The sequence below is a fragment of the Ranitomeya imitator genome, chromosome 4 (assembly GCF_032444005.1).
Source record: "Ranitomeya imitator isolate aRanImi1 chromosome 4, aRanImi1.pri, whole genome shotgun sequence".
Lineage (NCBI taxonomy): Eukaryota > Metazoa > Chordata > Amphibia > Anura > Dendrobatidae > Ranitomeya > Ranitomeya imitator.
In genome coordinates, this window is record NC_091285.1 from 631650152 (window position 1) to 631668717 (window position 18566).

Below are 18566 nucleotides of genomic sequence, written 5' to 3' on the forward strand. Positions count from 1 at the left end.
AAAACGAGAATCCAAAATCTTCTCAACCACATACTCCAACTCCCCATCAATCAACACCGGGGCCGGAGGATCAACAGAGGGAACAACAGGCACCACATACTTCCGCAACAAAGACACCGGATTGATAATCTCAGAAATCCTATAAGGACCAATAAACCGAGGCTTGAACTTAGGGGAAGAAACCTTCATAGGAACATGACGGGAAGACAACCAGACCAAATCCCCAACCCAAAGCCGGGAACCAACACATCGACGACGGTTAGCAAAACGCTGAGCCTCCTCCTAAGACAACACCAAATTGTCCACCACATGAGCCCAAATTTGCTGCAGCCTGTCAACCACAGAATCCACACCAGGACAATCAGAAGGCTCAACCTGCCCTGAAGAAAAACGAGGATGAAAACCAAAATTACAAAAAAAAGGCGAAACCAAGGTAGCAGAACTAGCCCGATTATTAAGGGCAAACTCGGCCAATGGCAAGAAAGCCACCCAATCATCCTGATCAGCAGACACAAAGCATCTCAAATAAGTTTCCAAAGTCTGATTAGTTCGCTCGGTTTGGCCATTTGTCTGAGGATGAAATGCGGAAGAAAAAGACAAATCAATGCCCAGCCTAGCACAAAAGGCCCGCCAAAACCTAGAAACAAACTGGAAACCTCTATCGGACACAATATTCTCCGGAATGCCATGCAAACGAACCACATGCTGAAAAAACAACGGAACCAAATCAGAAGAGGAAGGCAATTTAGGCAAAGGTACCAAATGAACCATCTTAGAAAACCGATCACAAACCACCCAGATAACCGACATCCTCTGGGAAACCGGAAGATCTGAAATAAAATCCATAAAAATATGCGTCCAAGGCCTCTCAGGGACCGGCAAAGGCAGAAGCAACCCACTAGCACGGGAACAACAAGGCTTGGCCCGCGCACAAGTCCCACAGGACTGCACAAAAGAACGCACATCCCACGACAAAGAAGGCCACCAAAAGGACCTACCAACCAAATCTCTGGTACCAAAAATCCCATGATGGCCAGCCAACACAGAACAATGAACCTCAGAAATCACTTTACTAGTCCATCTATCAGGAACAAACAGTTTCCCCACTGGACAGCGGTCAGGTTTATCAGCCTGAAATTCCTGAAGAACCCGTCGTAAATCAGGGGAGATTGCAGAAAGAATCACCCCTTCCTTCAGAATACCGACCGGCTCAAGGACCCCAGGGGAATCAGGCAAAAAACTCCTAGAGAGGGCATCAGCCTTAACATTCTTAGAACCCGGAAGATAAGAGACCACAAAATCAAAACGGGAGAATAACAGGGACCATCAAGCCTGTCTAGGGTTCAGTCGTTTGGCAGACTCGAGGTAAATCAGATTTTTATGATCGGTCAGGACCACAATACGGTGCTTGGCCTGTTATGATACGGTGGTCTAGGAGCAACATGGAACGAGCTCCAAAGGAAGTGGTAACTGTACTGACCGCAGTCCCTAAGCTCAACACAACACTAGAAGTAGCCGTGGAATGCTCCTAACTCTCCCTAGGCATCTCGTCACAGCCTAAGAGCTAACTACCCCTAAAGATAGAAGCAGGAAAGCTATCTTGCCTCAGAGAAAATCCCCAAAGGATAGATTAGCCCCCCACAAATAATGACTGTGAGTGGAGAGGGAAAAGACATACACAGAATGAAACCAGGATGAGCACAGGAGGCCAGTCTAACTAAATAGATAGGACAGGATGGAATACTGTGCGGTCAGTATAAAACACTACAAAAATCCACGCAGAGTTTACAAAAAATCTCCACACCTGACTAAAGGTGTGGAGGGCAAATCTGCCTCCCAGAGCTTCCAGCAAGACAGAATTAATTCACACTGATAAGCTGGACAAACATAGAAAGCACAGAATGGATAAGTCCACAATCTATGGACAGAAAAGGGCAAGCAAAAACTTAGCTTAGCTGAACTGGTCAGGATAACAGGGAACTCCAAAGAGATGTGAATCCAACCAGGAACCATTTACAAGTGGCACTGGCTGAAGATAGAGCCAGACTTAAATAGCCGAGCAGAAGAGACGATAAGTGGAGGCAGCTGATGACAGCTAACTCCAAGGAGCAGCCATACCACTAGAAACCACAAGAGGGAGCCCAAGAGCAGAACTCACAAAAGTGCCACTTACAACCACCGGAGGGAGCCCAAGAGCGGAATTCACAACATTGGCCCCCTCAAGCCAATGTCGCCACTCCTCAAATGCCCACTTCATAGCCAACAACTCCCGATTGCCGACATCATAATTGCGTTCCGCAGGCGAAAACTTCCGAGAAAAGATGGCACACGGTTTCATCAAGGAACCATCAGAATTCCTCTTTTCATCAAGGAACCATCAGAATTCCTCTGAGACAAAACGGCCCCTGCCCCAATCTCAGACGTGTCAACCTCACCTTGAAATGGAAGAGAAACATCCGGCTGACGCAACACAGGGGCAGAAGTAAATCGGCGTTTAAGCTCCTGAAAGGCAGAAACAGCCGCGGAGGACCAATTCGTCACATCAGCGCCTTTCTTCATTAAATCGGTCAGAGGTTTAACCACACTGGAGAAGTTGGCAATGAAACGACGATAAAAATTAGCAAAGCCCAAGAATTTCTGAAGGCTCTTCACAGATGTGGGCTGAATCCAATCATGAATGGCCTGAACCTTAACCGGATCCATTTCTATAGATGAGGGAGAAAAAATGAAGCCCAAAAAAGAAACCTTCTGCACTCCAAAGAGGCACTTAGACCCCTTCACAAATAAAGCATTATCACGAAGGATCTGAAATACCATCCTGACCTGTTTCACATGAGACTCCCAATCATCGGAAAAAATCAAAATATCATCCAAATATACAACCATGAATTTATCAAGATAACTCCGAAAGATATTATTACGCTACACGGAGTTGAGATGACGAGACGTAGTAAACCCAATAGTGGACCCTCTGGGTCACGGTCCCAGAGCCCCCCAGGGCGAGCAAACCTGATGGATGCGCCCCCTATACAGGGAGCGTTAGGAGCAGGCCCAAGGAGGATGGTACCGCAACTGCCGGAGCCAAAGGGACGACTGGGTGAAGCAGCGGAGCAGGAACGCAGAGGGAGACGAGGCGGAGAGCTGAAAAGGAAAAACACAATATAAGGACAAGGCAAAACCAAAACCCAGCAGGAACAGGGAACAGGGGATAACCGGAGGAACAGGGAGAAACCGGAGAAACGGAACACAGAGAGTAATCCTAAGGATGGGCCCAAACACAACGCTGGCGCTAGCAGGAACGCTACAGCGAAGATACACAGGCGCTTACCTGAGGAAGCGCCAAGCAGAAATACCCGGTGGGCGCCGCCATATTGGAGGCGGAGCCACCGGGTCACAACCTCCCAGCAGGCAGAGCGGCGGAAGAGACCCTACGGCGCATGCGCGGACCGCAGCTGCGCCGAGAAACAGAGAAGCCGAGCCGACCAGAAGAAGAAGGGACGTTAGGAGCGCGCCGGCCGGACAGGTAAGTATCGGCGATCGTGACAGTACCCCCTTTCTTACTCCCCCTTCTTTTAGAGCTGGAAAGAAACCTCTTTAAAATATGGGGCGCATTGATGTTCTCTCGAGGTTCCCATGATCTCTCCTCAGGACCAAATCCCTTCCAGTCAATTAGAAATAGCGTTCGGCCCCTAACCGTCTTTTGAGCTAAAATATACCTCACCTCGAACTGATCATCGGAAGAGGAAAAGGATGGGACAAAAGATGACGAAGAGTGAAAATGATTGAATACAGCAGGTTTAAGAAGCGAGACATGAAAGGCATTAGGCACACGCAAAGAAGCCGGTAATTTTAACTTATATGCCACCTCATTGATTCGGCTAGAAATTTCAAAAGGACCAATGTAGCGAGGACCTAATTTATGAGAAGGGATTTTTAGCCTAATGTACCGAGAGGAGAGCCAAACCTTATCCCCCGGTAGATATGGGGGAACATCAAGTCGTCTTTTATCTGCAAACCTTTTCATACGATCAGTAGCTTTTAGAAGTGACTCCTTAGTCTCTAGCCAAATCTTGGAGAACTCCAGGGACAGAGAATCAGCCGCCGGTACGCCTGAAGTGCTGGAAATGGGAAAAGGAATGCCAGGGTGTTGCCCGAAGACCACAAAGAAAGGAGATTTAGAAGAAGATTCATTAGGATGATTATTATAGGCAAATTCCGCCCAAGGAAGCAAGGAAACCCAATCGTTATGATGAGCATTGGAGAAATGTCGTAGATAGGACGTGAGAATTTGATTGACGCGCTCCACTTGGCCATTAGACTGAGGATGATAAGCGGAGGAGAAATCTAGAGTTATTTTCAATAAAGCCACACAGAGCTCTCCAGAATCGAGCTGTGAACTGGACTCCTCGATCCGAAACAATATGAAGAGGGAAGCCGTGAAGTCGAAAGATATGGCGGATGAAGATCTTCGCCAGTTCGGGAGCAGAAGGCAAACCAGATAAGGGTATGAAGTGAGCCATTTTGGAAAATCGATCGACAACCACCAGGATAACAGAGCAATTAAAGGAGCGAGGGAGATCCGTGATAAAGTCCATGGCGATATGGCTCCAAGGAGTAGAAGGTACTGGTAGCGGATGTAAGAGTCCAGAAGGTAATTGCCGGGGAACCTTGTTTTTAGCACAAGAAGGGCACGAAGCGACGAAATCTCGAACATCTAGACGAAGGAACGGCCACCAATAGTGGCGAGCAATAAGAGAAAGAGTCTTCTTAATTCCAGCATGTCCAGCAATTTTGGAAGAATGACCCCAGAGTAGTACTTTCTTTCTGTCCTCGCTTGCCACGAAGGTTTTCCCAGGAGGTAAAGAAATTACTTCTAAGGGTATGTTCACACGTTCAGGATTTCCATCCTTTTTTTTTCCTGACTGTTTTTTAAAAAACTGCAGCTCTTGGCAGAAAACGCAGGTCCTTTTTTTGGTCCTTTTTTGGTCCGTTTTTGATGCGTTTTTTGATGCGTTTTTTGATGCGTTTTTTTGATGCAGTTTTCTAGCCAGAGTCTGTGTGTTTTCTAGGAATTTTTTTAGGGTTAAAATGGCTGAAAATACCCTAACCCTACCCCTAACCCTAACCCTACCCCTAACCCTACCCCTAACCCTAACCCTACCCCTAACCCTAACCCTAACCCTACCCCTAACCCTACCCCTAACCCTAACCCTACCCCTAACCCTAACCCTACCCCTAACCCTAACCCTAACCCTACCCCTAACCCTAACCCTACCCCTAACCCTACCCCTAACCCTACCCCTAACCCTACCCCTAACCCTACCCCTACCCCTATTCTAACCTTAGTGAAAAAAAAAAAAAAAAATTCTTTATTTTTTTTATTGTCCCTACCTATGGGGGTGACAAAGGGGGGGGGGGTGTCATTTACTATTTTTTTATTTTGATCACTGAGATAGGTTATATCTCAGTGATCAAAATGCACTTTGGAACGAATCTGCCGGCCGGCAGATTCGGCGGGCGCACTGCGCATGCGCCCGCCATTTTGCAAGATGGCGGCGCCCAGGGAGAAGACGGCCGGACGGACACCGGGACGCCGGGTGAGTATAAGGGGGGGAGATTAGGGCACGGGGGGGGCATCAGAGCACTGGGGGGGGGGCATCGGAGCACTGGGGGGGGGCATCGGAGCACGGGGGGGCGGGATCGGAACACGGGGGGAGGCAGCCACACTCCGCCCACGCACTTCCGCCCGCTCCCCGCACTTCCTGCTGCAGCGGTTCTGCACATCAAACCGCAGTAAAACCCGCAGATATATTTTTGATCTGCGGGTTTTACTGCGGTTTGGACCTCACAATGGAGGTCTATGGGTGCAGAACCGCTGCGGCTCCGGAAAAAGAATTGACATGCTCCTTCTTTTTTCCGGGAGCTATTCAGCGCGTCTTTTTTTTTACAATTTCCGGACCATGTGCACAGTGTGTCCTGTTTTCCATAGGGTACAGTGTACTGTACCCTGCATGGAAAACAGCTGCGGAACCGCAGCGGCAAAACCGCCGCGGTTCCGCGGTAAAAAACGCACTGTGTGAACATGGCCTAAAGGAGTAACGGAAATGATCCGAGCAGGGTCAATAATATGTGCAGGAGTCTCCAGTTCATCCAACGGCTGAAAGGATCGTGAGAGAGCATCAGCTCGGACATTCTTGTCACCAGGACGAAAATGGAGTTCAAAGTCAAAACGTCCAAAAAACAGGGACCATCTAGCTCAGGGGTGGGCAATTAATTTTGCCATGGGGCCGCATGAGAAATTTGGATGGTTTTAGAGGGCCGGACTAATATAATTAAGTAATTTTTACCCAATACTGTAGTATACATATGCTATATTTTCATGAACAAACAGTATGTTAAACAATGCAGAGATTGTCCAGGCCCCATAATGTCCAGATTTCATTAGTGCCCCCATAATGTCCAGATTTCATTTGTGCCCCCATAATGTCCAGATTTCATTCATTAGTGCCCCCATAATGTCCAGATTTCATTAGTTCCCCCATAATGTCCAGATTTCATTAGTGCAGATAATAACCCAGTGCACAAGTATAGAGGAGCAGATAATAACCCAGAGCACAAGTACAGAGGAGCAGATAACCCAGAGCACAAGTACAGAGGAGCAGATAACCCAGAGCACAAGTACAGAGGAGCAGATAATAACCCAGTGCACAAGTACTGAGGAGCAGATAATAACCCAGTGCACAAGTACTGAGGAGCAGATAATAACCCAGTGCACAAGTACTGAGGAGCAGATAATAACCCAGAGCACAAGTACTGAGGAGCAGATAATAACCCAGAGCACAAGTACTGAGGAGCAGATAATAACCCAGAGCACAAGTACAGAGGAGCAGATAATAACCCAGTGCACAAGTACTGAGGAGCAGATAATAACCCAGGGCACAAGTACAGAGGAGCAGATAATAACCCAGAGCACAAGTACAGAGGAGCAGATAACCCAGAGCACAAGTACAGAGGAGCAGATAACCCAGAGCACAAGTACAGAGGAGCAGATAATAACCCAGAGCACAAGTACAGAGGTGCAGATAATAACCCAGTGCACAAGTACTGAGGAGCAGATAATAACCCAGTGCACAAGTACTGAGGAGCAGATAATAACCCAGGGCACACGTATAGAGGAGCAGATAATAACCCAGAGCACAAGTACAGAGGAGCAGATAACCCAGAGCACAAGTACAGAGGAGCAGATAACCCAGAGCACAAGTACAGAGGAGCAGATAATAACCCAGAGCACAAGTACAGAGGTGCAGATAATAACCCAGTGCACAAGTACTGAGGAGCAGATAATAACCCAGAGCACAAGTACTGAGGAGCAGATAATAACCCAGAGCACAAGTACAGAGGAGCAGATAATAACCCAGTGCACAAGTACTGAGGAGCAGATAATAACCCAGGGCACAAGTACAGAGGAGCAGATAATAACCCAGAGCACAAGTACTGAGGAGCAGATAATAACCCAGTGCACAAGTACTGAGGAGCAGATAATAACCCAGTGCACAAGTACAGAGGTGCAGATAATAACCCAGTGCACAAGTACTGAGGAGCAGATAATAACCCAGTGCACAAGTACTGAGGAGCAGATAATAACCCAGAGCACAAGTACTGAGCAGATAATAACCCAGTGCACAAGTACAGAGGAGCAGATAATAACCCAGAGCACAAGTACTGAGGAGCAGATAATAACCCAGAGCACAAGTACTGAGGAGCAGATAATAACCCAGAGCACAAGTACTGAGGAGCAGATAACCCAGAGCACAAGTACAGAGGAGCAGATAACCCAGAGCACAAGTACAGAGGAGCAGATAACTCAGAGCACAAGTACTGAGGAGCAGATAACCCACAGCACAAGTACTGAGGAGCAGATAATAACCCACAGCACAAGTACTGAGGAGCAGATAATAACCCAGAGCACAAGTACTGAGGAGCAGATAACCCAGAGCACAAGTACAGAGGAGCAGATAACCCAGAGCACAAGTACAGAGGAGCAGATAACTCAGAGCACAAGTACTGAGGAGCAGATAACCCAGAGCCCAAGTACAGCGGAGCAGATGACCCAGTGCGCAAGTACTGAGGAGCAGATAACCCAGAGCCCTTACCACCGACCACCGGCACCGTCCGACTCCACAAGTGACCTCAGTACAGCGCTGCAGTGCCACACAGAACACCGGCGTCCGGCGCAACGGAGCAGAGCAGCAGCATGTGTCACGCTGAGGGACATCACCTGCTGCTGGCGCTTCCCTGATGCGGAAGTGCCAGCGGCGGTCAGCGCCTCTCAGCGGACAGGAGTTTGAATGCAGGGCGCACAGGCGCAGGCGTGGCTGAAGGGAAGGGAGCCGAGCGGTGCCTGGGGCGGCGGGCGGCAAGGGAAGGGGAGCCGAGCGGTGCCTCGGGCGGCGGGCCGTTTACAACCGTCAGGCGGGCCGGATGCGGCCCGCGGGCCGCATCTTGCCCAGGTCTGATCTAGCTTGTCGAGGATTAAGTCTTTGGGCCGACTGCACATAGGCCAGATTCTTATGGTCCGTAAATATAGTAAAGGGGTGAACAGCCCCCTCGAGGAGATAACGCCACTCTTCTAAGGCCAACTTAATGGCGAACAGTTCCTTATCTCCGATGGAGTAGTTTCGTTCCGAAGACGAAAATGACTTGGAGAAGAAACCACACGTGACGATACGTCCAGAGGCTGACTTTTGTAAGAGGACTGCTCCGACTCCCAAGGAAGATGTATCCACTTCAAGAACGAAGGGTCTGTTGACATCAGGGCGATGAAGCACCGGAGCTTCGGCAAACCTCTGTTTCAAAGTGAGAAATGCATTTTGCGACTCTGTAGACCAGTTTTTGGAATCAATCCCTTTGCGAGTAAGAGCCGAGATGGGCTTGGTTAAAGAAGAAAAATGTGGGCTGAATTGCCTATAGTAATTGGCAAAGCCGAGGAAACGTTGAATGGCTTTCACTCCTACTGGTCGTGGCCAATCCAGAACCGCAGACACTTTGGCTGGATCCATTCTTAGACCGGCATCAGAAACGATATATCCCAGGAAAGGTACACTTGATTGTTCGAAAACACATTTTTCGATCTTGGCAAAAAGATGATTCTCACGGAGACGTTGTAAAACCAGACGGACGTCACGTCGATGAGTGGAGAGGTTCGGAGAGAAGATGAGAATGTCGTCTAGATAAACCACGACACTAACATACAGGCAATCTCTGAAGATGTCATTTACGAATTCTTGGAATACAGCTGGAGCATTACAGAGTCCAAAGGGCATAACCAAGTACTCATAATGGCCGTCTCGAGTGTTAAACGCGGTCTTCCATTCATCTCCTGCGCGGATTCGTACCAGATTGTATGCACCACGGAGATCCAGCTTAGTGAACACTCGTGCTCCTCTTAGACGGTCAAAGAGCTCAGAGATTAATGGCAATGGATATTTGTTCTTCACCGTTATGTTGTTCAAACCTCTGTAATCAATACATGGACGAAGAGAGCCGTCTTTTTTCTTGACGAAAAAGAAACCGGCTCCTGCAGGCGAAGAGGATTTTCGAATGAAACCTTTGGCAAGATTCTCCTGAACGTACTCCGACATGGCTTGAGTCTCTGCAGGGGAGAGAGGGTAGATTCTTCCTCGTGGAGGCATGGTACCAGGAACCAGGTCTATGGGACAGTCGTAAGGCCGATGTGGGGGAAGACACTCCGCTTCCTTCTTATTGAAAACATCAGAAAAAGAAGAGCAGACAGAAGGCAGACCAGAAAGAACAAGGGAAGAGGAAGAGTCACCCACAGGACGTACTGACGACAGACACCGAGTCCGACAGGAATCCCCCCAACAAAGAATATTGCCATTATGCCAATCAAATGCGGGCTCGTGGGTCCGCAACCAGGGTAAACCTAAAAGAACAGGATGAGAAATATTGGCTAAAACGTAAAACGCAATTTTCTCCTTATGTAAAACCCCAACTTGCAGCTCTACTATCTGAGTGACTTGGGTTACAGTCTCCTGCAGGGGTTTGCCGTCCACCGAAGCAAGAAAAAGAGGACTTTCTAAGGTCCTAACGGGAACAGAAAATCTAACAACCTCCTCTTGTCTAATAAAATTCCCGGCAGCACCCGAGTCAATGTAGGCAAGCAAAGAATAGCGTTTACCAGAGACATGAAGTAAAACGGAAAGCGTAAGGGGTTGAGAGGTATCACATGCACCTAGGGAGGCCTCTCTTACCTGACCTAGGCGGAGGAGTTTTCCGGACGATCAGGGCAAGCACGGAGGAGATGGGAAGCACTACCACAGTAGAAACACAAGCCTTGGGTGCGCCTCTCTTGGCGCCGTTGCTCAGACATCTTGAGCCGGTCCACTTGCATCGGCTCTGGCGCTGGTACAATAGTAGATGCTCTGGGTCTGGGACTAGGTGGTCTTCGAGATGGCAGGGAAGGACGAGGATTCCTTCTCTCACGCGCACGCTCTTGAAATCGGAGGTCAATACGGGTAGCCAGAGATATCAAATCCTCCAAATTGGTAGGAGTATCTCGACCCGCCAACTCATCCTTAATGCGTCCGGACAATCCCCGCCAAAATGCCCCTACCAAGGCCTCGTTATTCCACCCAAGATCAGACGATAACGTGCGGAACTGAATTGCGTACTGACCCACAGATAGAGTCCCCTGTTGTAAACTGAATAGAGACTCGGTAGTAGAGGCCAGACGACCAGGTTCGTCGAAAACTCGACGGAAGGTTTCAAAGAAATCGGCTAAGTGTGACATCAGATGGTCGTCTCGCTCCCAGAGAGGATTCACCCACGCCAACGCATCCCCCTCAAGATGGGAAATTATGAAAGCTATCTTAGCCCGATCAGTGGGGTATTGTAAGGGCAAGAGCTCAAAATGGAGACGGCACTGATTTAAGAAACCCCGACATAATTTGGGGTCTCCATTATAACGTGGGGGTTTGGCCAGACGAGGTGGTGCGTGAGAAGCGGGGACCGGAGTGGGAGTAGATGCAGAGGTCTGCAGAGAGAGGAGGCGAGAATCTATCGCGGCCATATACGATAGAATTTGCGTTTGTGTGTCACGCTGCTGCGCCAGTTCTTGCTGCAAATTAAGCAACAAAGACGCATTCCCGGGATCGGAAGACTGAAGTGAGGACAAACGGGAGTCCATAGACTTCATGAAGGCCATCATACGGGACTGATTTTCACGAAGAAAGAGTAATTCTTTCTGAGCAGCCGAGGCTCCAGCGGGATCCATGGCCTGTGTATACTATTACGCTACACGGAGGTGAGATGACGAGACGTAGTAAACCCAATAGTGGACCCTCTGGGTCACGGTCCCAGAGCCCCCCAGGGCGAGCAAACCTGATGGATGCGCCCCCTATACAGGGAGCGTTAGGAGCAGGCCCAAGGAGGATGGTACCGCAACTGCCGGAGCCAAAGGGACGACTGGGTGAAGCAGCGGAGCAGGAACGCAGAGGGAGACGAGGCGGAGAGCTGAAAAGGAAAAACACAATATAAGGACAAGGCAAAACCAAAACCCAGCAGGAACAGGGAACAGGGGATAACCGGAGGAACAGGGAGAAACCGGAGAAACGGAACACAGAGAGTAATCCTAAGGATGGGCCCAAACACAACGCTGGTGCTAGCAGGAACGCTACAGCGAAGATACACAGGCGCTTACCTGAGGAAGCGCCGAGCAGAAATACCCGGTGGGCGCCGCCATATTGGAGGCGGAGCCACCGGGTCACAACCTCCCAGCAGGCAGAGCGGCGGAAGAGACCCTACGGCGCATGCGCGGACCGCAGCTGCGCCGAGAAACAGAGAAGCCGAGCCGACCAGAAGAAGAAGGGACGTTAGGAGCGCGCCGGCCGGACAGGTAAGTATCGGCGATCGTGACAGATATCATGCATGAAGGACTGGAACACAGATGGGGCATTAGAGAGTCCGAATGGCATCACAAGGTATTCAAAATGGCCTTCGGGCGTATTAAATGCAGTTTTCCATTCGTCACCCTGCTTAATACGAACAAGATTATATGCCCCTCGAAGGTCAATCTTAGTAAACCAACTAGCCCCCTTAATCCTAGCAAACAAATCAGTAAGCAAAGGGTATTGAAATTTGACCGTGATCTCATTCAAGAGGCGATAATCAATACAGTGTCTCAAGGAGCCATCCTTCTTGGCAACAAAAAAAAAACCTGCTCCCAATGGTGAAGAAGATGGCCAAATATGCCCCTTCTCCAAAGACTCCTTAACCCCTTCAAGACCCAGCCTATTTTGACCTTAAAGACCTTGCCGTTTTTTGCAATTCTGACCAGTGTCCCTTTATGAGGTAATAACTCAGGAACGCTTCAACGGATCCTAGCGGTTCTGAGATTGTTTTTTCGTGACATATTGGGCTTCATGTTAGTGGTAAATTTAGGTCAATAAATTCTGCATTTATTTGTGATAAACACGGAAATTTGGCGAAAATTTTGAAAATTTCGCAATTTTCACATTTTGAATTTTTATTCTGTTAAACCAGAGAGATATGTGACACAAAATAGTTAATAAATAACATTTCCCACATGTTTACTTTACATCAGCACAATTTTGGAAACAAAATTTTTTTTTGTTAGGAAGTTATAAGGGTTAAAATTTGACCAGCGATTTGTCATTTTTACAACGAAATTTACAAAACCATTTTTTTTAGGGACCACCTCACATTTGAAGTCAGTTTGAGGGGTCTATATGGCTGAAAATACCCAAAAGTGACACCATTCTAAAAACTGCACCCCTCAAGGTACTCAAAACCACATTCAAGAAGTTTATTAACCCTTCAGGTGCTTCACAGCAGCAGAAGCAACATGGAAGGAAAAAATGAACATTTAACTTTTTAGTCACAAAAATTATCTTTTAGCAACAATTTTTTTATTTTCCCAATGGTAAAAGGAGAAACTGAACCACGAAAGTTGTTGTCCAATTTGTCCTGAGTACGCTGATACCTCATATGTGGGGGTAAACCACTGTTTGGGCGCACGGCAGGGCTTGGAAGGGAAGGAGCGCCATTTGACTTTTTGAATCAAAAATTGGCTCCACTCTTTAGCGGACACCATGTCACGTTTGGAGAGCCCCCGTGTGCCTAAAAATTGGAGCTCCCCCACAAGTGACCCCATTTTGGAAACTAGACGCCCCAAGGAACTTATCTAGATGCATAGTGAGCACTTTGAACCCCCAGGTGCTTCACAAATTGATCCGTAAAAATGAAAAAGTACTTTTTTTTCACAAAAAAATTCTTTTAGCCTCAATTTTTTCATTTTCACATGGGCAACAGGATAAAATGGATCCTAAAATGTGTTGGGCAATTTCTCCTGAGTACACCAATACCTCACATGTGGGGGTAAACCACTGTTTGGGCACATGGTAAGGCTCGGAAGGGAAGGAGCGCCATTTGACTTTTTGAATGAAAAATTATTTCCATCGTTAGCGGACACCATGTCGCGTTTGGATAGCTCCTGTGTGCCTAAACATTGGCGCTCCCCCACAAGTGACCCCATTTTGGAAACTAGACCCCCCAAGGAACTTATTTAGATGCCTAGTGAGCACTTTAAACCCTCAGGTGCTTCACAAATTGATCTGTAAAAATGAAAAAGTACTTTTTTTTCACAAAAAAATTATTTTCGCCTCAATTTTTTCATTTTCACATGGGCAGTAGGATAAAATGGATCATAAAATTTGTTGGGCAATTTCTCCCGAGTACGCCGATACCTCATATGTGGGGGTAAACCACTGTTTGGGCACACGGCAGGGCTCGGAAGGGAAGGCGCGCCATTTGACTTTTTGAATGGAAAATTAGCTCCAATTGTTAGCGGACACCATGTCGCGTTTGGAGAGCCCCCTGTGTGCCTAAACATTGGAGCTCCCCCACAAGTGACCCCATTTTGGAAACTAGACCCCCCAAGGAACTTATCTAGATGCATATTGAGCACTTTAAACCCCCAGGTGCTTCACAGAAGTTTATAACGCAGAGCCATGAAAATAAAAAATAATTTTTCTTTCCTCAAAAATGATTTTTTAGCCTGGAATTTCCTATTTTGCCAAGGATAATGGGAGAAATTGGACCCCAAATATTGTTGTCCAGTTTGTCCTGAGTACGCTGATACCCCATATGTGGGGGTAAACCACTGTTTGGGCGCACGGCAGGGCTCGGAAGGGATGGCACGCCATTTGGCTTTTTAAATGGAAAATTAGCTCCAATCATTAGCGGACACCATGTCACGTTTGGAGAGCCCCTGTGTGCTTAAACATTGGAGATCCCCCAGAAATGACACCATTTTGGAAACTAGACCCCCAAAGGAACTAATCTAGATGTGTGGTGAGGACTTTGAACCCCCAAGTGCTTCACAGAAGTTTATAACGCAGAGCCATGAAAATAAAAAAAAAAATTATTTTCTCAAAAATGATCTTTTAGCCTGCAATTTTTTATTTTCCCAAGGGTAACAGGAGAAATTTGACCCCAAAAGTTGTTGTCCAGTTTCTCCTGAGTACGCTGATACCCCATATGTGGGGGTAAATCACTGTTTGGGCACATGCCGGGGCTCGGAAGTGAAGTAGTGACGTTTTGAAATGCAGACTTTGATGGAATGCTCTGTGGGCGTCACGTTGCGTTTGCAGAGCCCCTGATGTGGCTTAACAGTAGAAACCCCCCACAAGTGACCCCATTTTGGAAACTAGACCCCCAAAGGAACTTATCTAGATGTGTGGTGAGCACTTTGAACCCCCAAGTGCTTCATAGAAGTTTATAATGCAGAGCCGTGAAAATAATAAATACGTTTTCTTTCCTCAAAAATAATTATTTAGCCCAGAATTTTTTATTTTCCCAAGGGTTACAGGAGAAATTGGACCCCAAAAGTTGTTGTCCAGTTTCTCCTGAGTACGCTGATACCCCATATGTGGGGGTAAACCACTGTTTGGGCACACGTCGGGGCTCAGAAGGGAAGTAGTGACTTTTGAAATGCAGACTTTGATGGAATGGTCTGCGGGTGTCACGTTGCGTTTGCAGAGCCCCTGGTGTGCCTAAACAGTAGAGACCCCCCACAAGTGACCCCATTTTAGAAACTAGACCCCCCAAGGAACTTATCTAGATATGTGGTGAGCACTTTGAACCCCCAAGTGCTTCACAGACGTTTACAACGCAGAGCCGTGAAAATAAAAAATCATTTTTCTTTCCTCAAAAATTATGTTTTAGCAAGCATTTTTTTAGATTCACAAGGGTAACAGGAGAAATTGGACCCCAGTAATTGTTGCGCAGTTTGTCCTGAGTATGCTGGTACCCCATATGTGGGGGTAAACCACTGTTTGGGCACACGTCAGGGCTCGGAAGTGAGGGAGCACCATTTGACTTTTTGAATACGAGATTGGCTGGAATCAATGGTGGCGCCATGTTGCGTTTGGAGACCCCTGATGTGCCTAAACAGTGGTAACCCCTCAATTCTAACTCCAACACTAACCCCAACACACCCCTAACCCTAATCCCAACTGTAGCCATAATCCTAATCACAACCCTAACCCCAACACACCCCTAACCACAACACTAACCCCAACACACCCCTAACCCTAACCACAACCCTAATTCCAACCCTAACCCTAAGGCTATGTGCCCACGTTGCGGATTCGTGTGAGATATTTCCGCACCATTTTTGAAAAATCTGCGGGTAAAAGGCACTGTGTTTTACCTGCGGATTTTCCGCGGATTTCCAGTGTTTTTTGTGCGGATTTCACCTGCGGATTCCTATTGAGGAACAGGTGTAAAACGCTGCGGAATCCGCACAAAGAATTGACATGCTGCGGAAAATACAACGCAGCGTTCCCGCGCGGTATTTTCCGCACCATGGGCACAGCGGATTTGGTTTTTCATATGTTTACATGGTACTGTAAACCTGATGGAACACTGCTGCGAATCCGCAGCCAAATCCGCACCGTGTGCACATAGCCTAATTCTAAAGGTATGTGCACACGCTGCGGATCCGCAGCAGTTTCCCATGAGTTTACAGTTCAATGTAAACCTATGGGAAACAAAAATCGCTGTACACATGCTGCGGAAAAACTGCACGGAAACGCAGCGGTTTACATTCCGCAGCATGTCACTTCTTTGTGCGGATTCCGCAGCGGTTTTACAACTGCTCCAATAGAAAATCGCAATTGTAAAACCGCAGTGAAATGCGCAGAAAAAAACGCGGTAAATCTGCCATAAATCCGCAGCGGTTTAGCACTGCGGATTTATCAAAGGACCAGAATACGTGTGCACATTCCTAACCCTAACCCTAGCCCTAACCCTAGCCCTAACCCTAGCCCTACCCCTACCCCTAACCCTAACCCTACCCCTAACCCTACCCCTAACCCTACCCCTAACCTTAACCCTACCCCTACCCCTAGCCCTAACCCTAACCCTACCCCTAACCCTACCCCTAACCCTATTCTAACATTAGTGGAAAAAAAAAAATTTCTTTATTTTTTTATTGTCCCTACCTATGGGGGTGACAAAGGGGGGGGGGGGGGGGTCATTTATTATTTTTTTTATTTTGATCACTGAGATATAATCTATCTCAGTGATCAAAATGCACTTTGGAACGAATCTGCCGGCCGGCAGATTCGGCGGGCGCACTGCGCATGCGCCCGCCATTTTGGAAGATGGCGGCGCCCGGGAGAAGACGGCCGGGACCAAGCTGGATCAGTAAGTATGATAGGGTGGGGGGGGACCACGGGGGGGGGGGGGATCGGAGCACGGGGGGGGGGAATCGGAGCGCGGGAGGGGTGGAACGGAGCGCGGGGGGCGTGGAACGGAGCACGGGGGGGCTGGAATGGAGCACGGGGGGGTGGAACGGAGCACGGGGGGGGGTGGATCGGAGTGCAGGGGGGGTGATTGGAGCACGGGGGGGTGATTGGAGCACGGGGGGAGCGGACACGAGCACGGGGGGGAGCGGAGCACTGGACGGAGGGGAGCCGGAGCAGTGTACCGGCCAGATCGGGGGGGTGGGGGGGCGATCGGAGGGGTGGGGTGGGGGCACACTAGTATTTCCAGCCATGGCCGATGATATTTCAGCATCGGCCATGGCTGGATTGTAATATTTCACCCGTTATAATGGGTGAAATATTACAAATCGCTCTGATTGGCAGTTTCACTTTCAACAGCCAATCAGAGCGATCGTAGCCACGAGGGGGTGAAGCCACCCCCCCTGGGCTAAACTACCATTCCCCCTGTCCCTGCAGATCGGGTGAAATGGGAGTTAACCCTTTCACCCGATCTGCAGGGACGCGATCTTTCCATGACGCCGCATAGGCGTCATGGGTCGGAATGGCACCGACTTTCAGGACGCCTACGTGGCGTCAAAGGTCGGGAAGGGGTTAATATAGCTCCGCATGGCGGCATGTTCTGGCACAGACAGGTTGAAAAGTCGACCCTTAGGGAATTTACAACCTGGAATCAAGTCAATAGCACAATCACAGTCCCTATGCGGTGGAAGGGAACTGGATTTGGGCTCATCGAATACATCCTGGAAATCTGACAAAAACTCAGGAATTTCAGAAGAGGGGGAAGAGGAAATTGACATCAAAGGAACGTGACTATGAACTCCCTGACAACCCCAACTAGTCACAGACATAGATTTCCAATCTAACACCGGATTATGGAGCTGTAGCCATGGAAAACCCAGCACAATATCATCATGCAAATTATGCAACACCAGAAATCGACAATCTTCCTGATGTGCTGGCGCCATGCACATGGTCAGCTGTGTCCAAAACTGAGGTTTATTTTTAGCCAACGGTGTAGCATCAATGCCCCTTAAAGGAATAGGGTTCTGCAAAGGCTGCAAGGGGAAACCACAACGTCTGGCAAATTCTAAGTCCATTAAGTTCAGAGCGGCGCCTGAATCCACAAATGCCATGACAGAAAATGACGATAATGAGCAGATCAAGGTCACAGATAACAGAAACAGTACTGATGGTAACAGAACTAGCGATTCTCTTAGTACGCTTAGGGCAATCAGAAATAACATGAGTAAAATCGCCGCAGTAAAAACACAACCTATTCTGACGCCTGAATCTTTCACCTTGAGCCGCGAGCTTCTTCATCGCTTCCATTATATTTCTAATGTTTCTGTCGCGCTGAATTCACTTTCCTCACAACCGCCGTAGTTCAAACTAAGCAGCCAATCAGCTTCCGCGTTACAGGAACACCCAATCACGTTTTTGCTGTTTTTTTCCCCCCCTCAATTAAACTTTATTGACATCAGCAAAGTGAACAGCAACGCAGCTAGCAGGGATTGGATAGCTGCAGCGCACGGCGTGTACCTTATTGGAGAGTCTTATTTCACAATCCCTCCTGATTGGATAATAATTGTAAGTGGGCGTGGTAAGAGCTGGCAATGTTTTTAACAGTGAGTGATGGGCAGTCCGGCTCTTTCGGCTGACAAAACAGGCGCCCGACACCACGCCCACTTACCGCAGAAACTCCGCCCACTTGCTAGGAACCAATAAAATTGATGAGTG

General features: G+C 48.2%; 1 protein-coding gene across 1 annotated transcript in view; it reads right to left on the reverse strand.

The window, feature by feature from the left end:
* Positions 1-18161, reverse strand: part of CKAP2L (cytoskeleton associated protein 2 like) — a 41797-nt gene extending 23636 nt beyond the window's left edge. The window contains exon 1 of the mRNA XM_069766753.1: positions 18128-18161. Within this exon, the coding sequence (XP_069622854.1) occupies positions 18128-18158 (31 nt within the window). The 5' untranslated portion in view covers positions 18159-18161. The remainder of the gene's footprint in view (positions 1-18127) is intronic.
* Between the last annotated feature and the right edge of the window lie 405 nt (positions 18162-18566).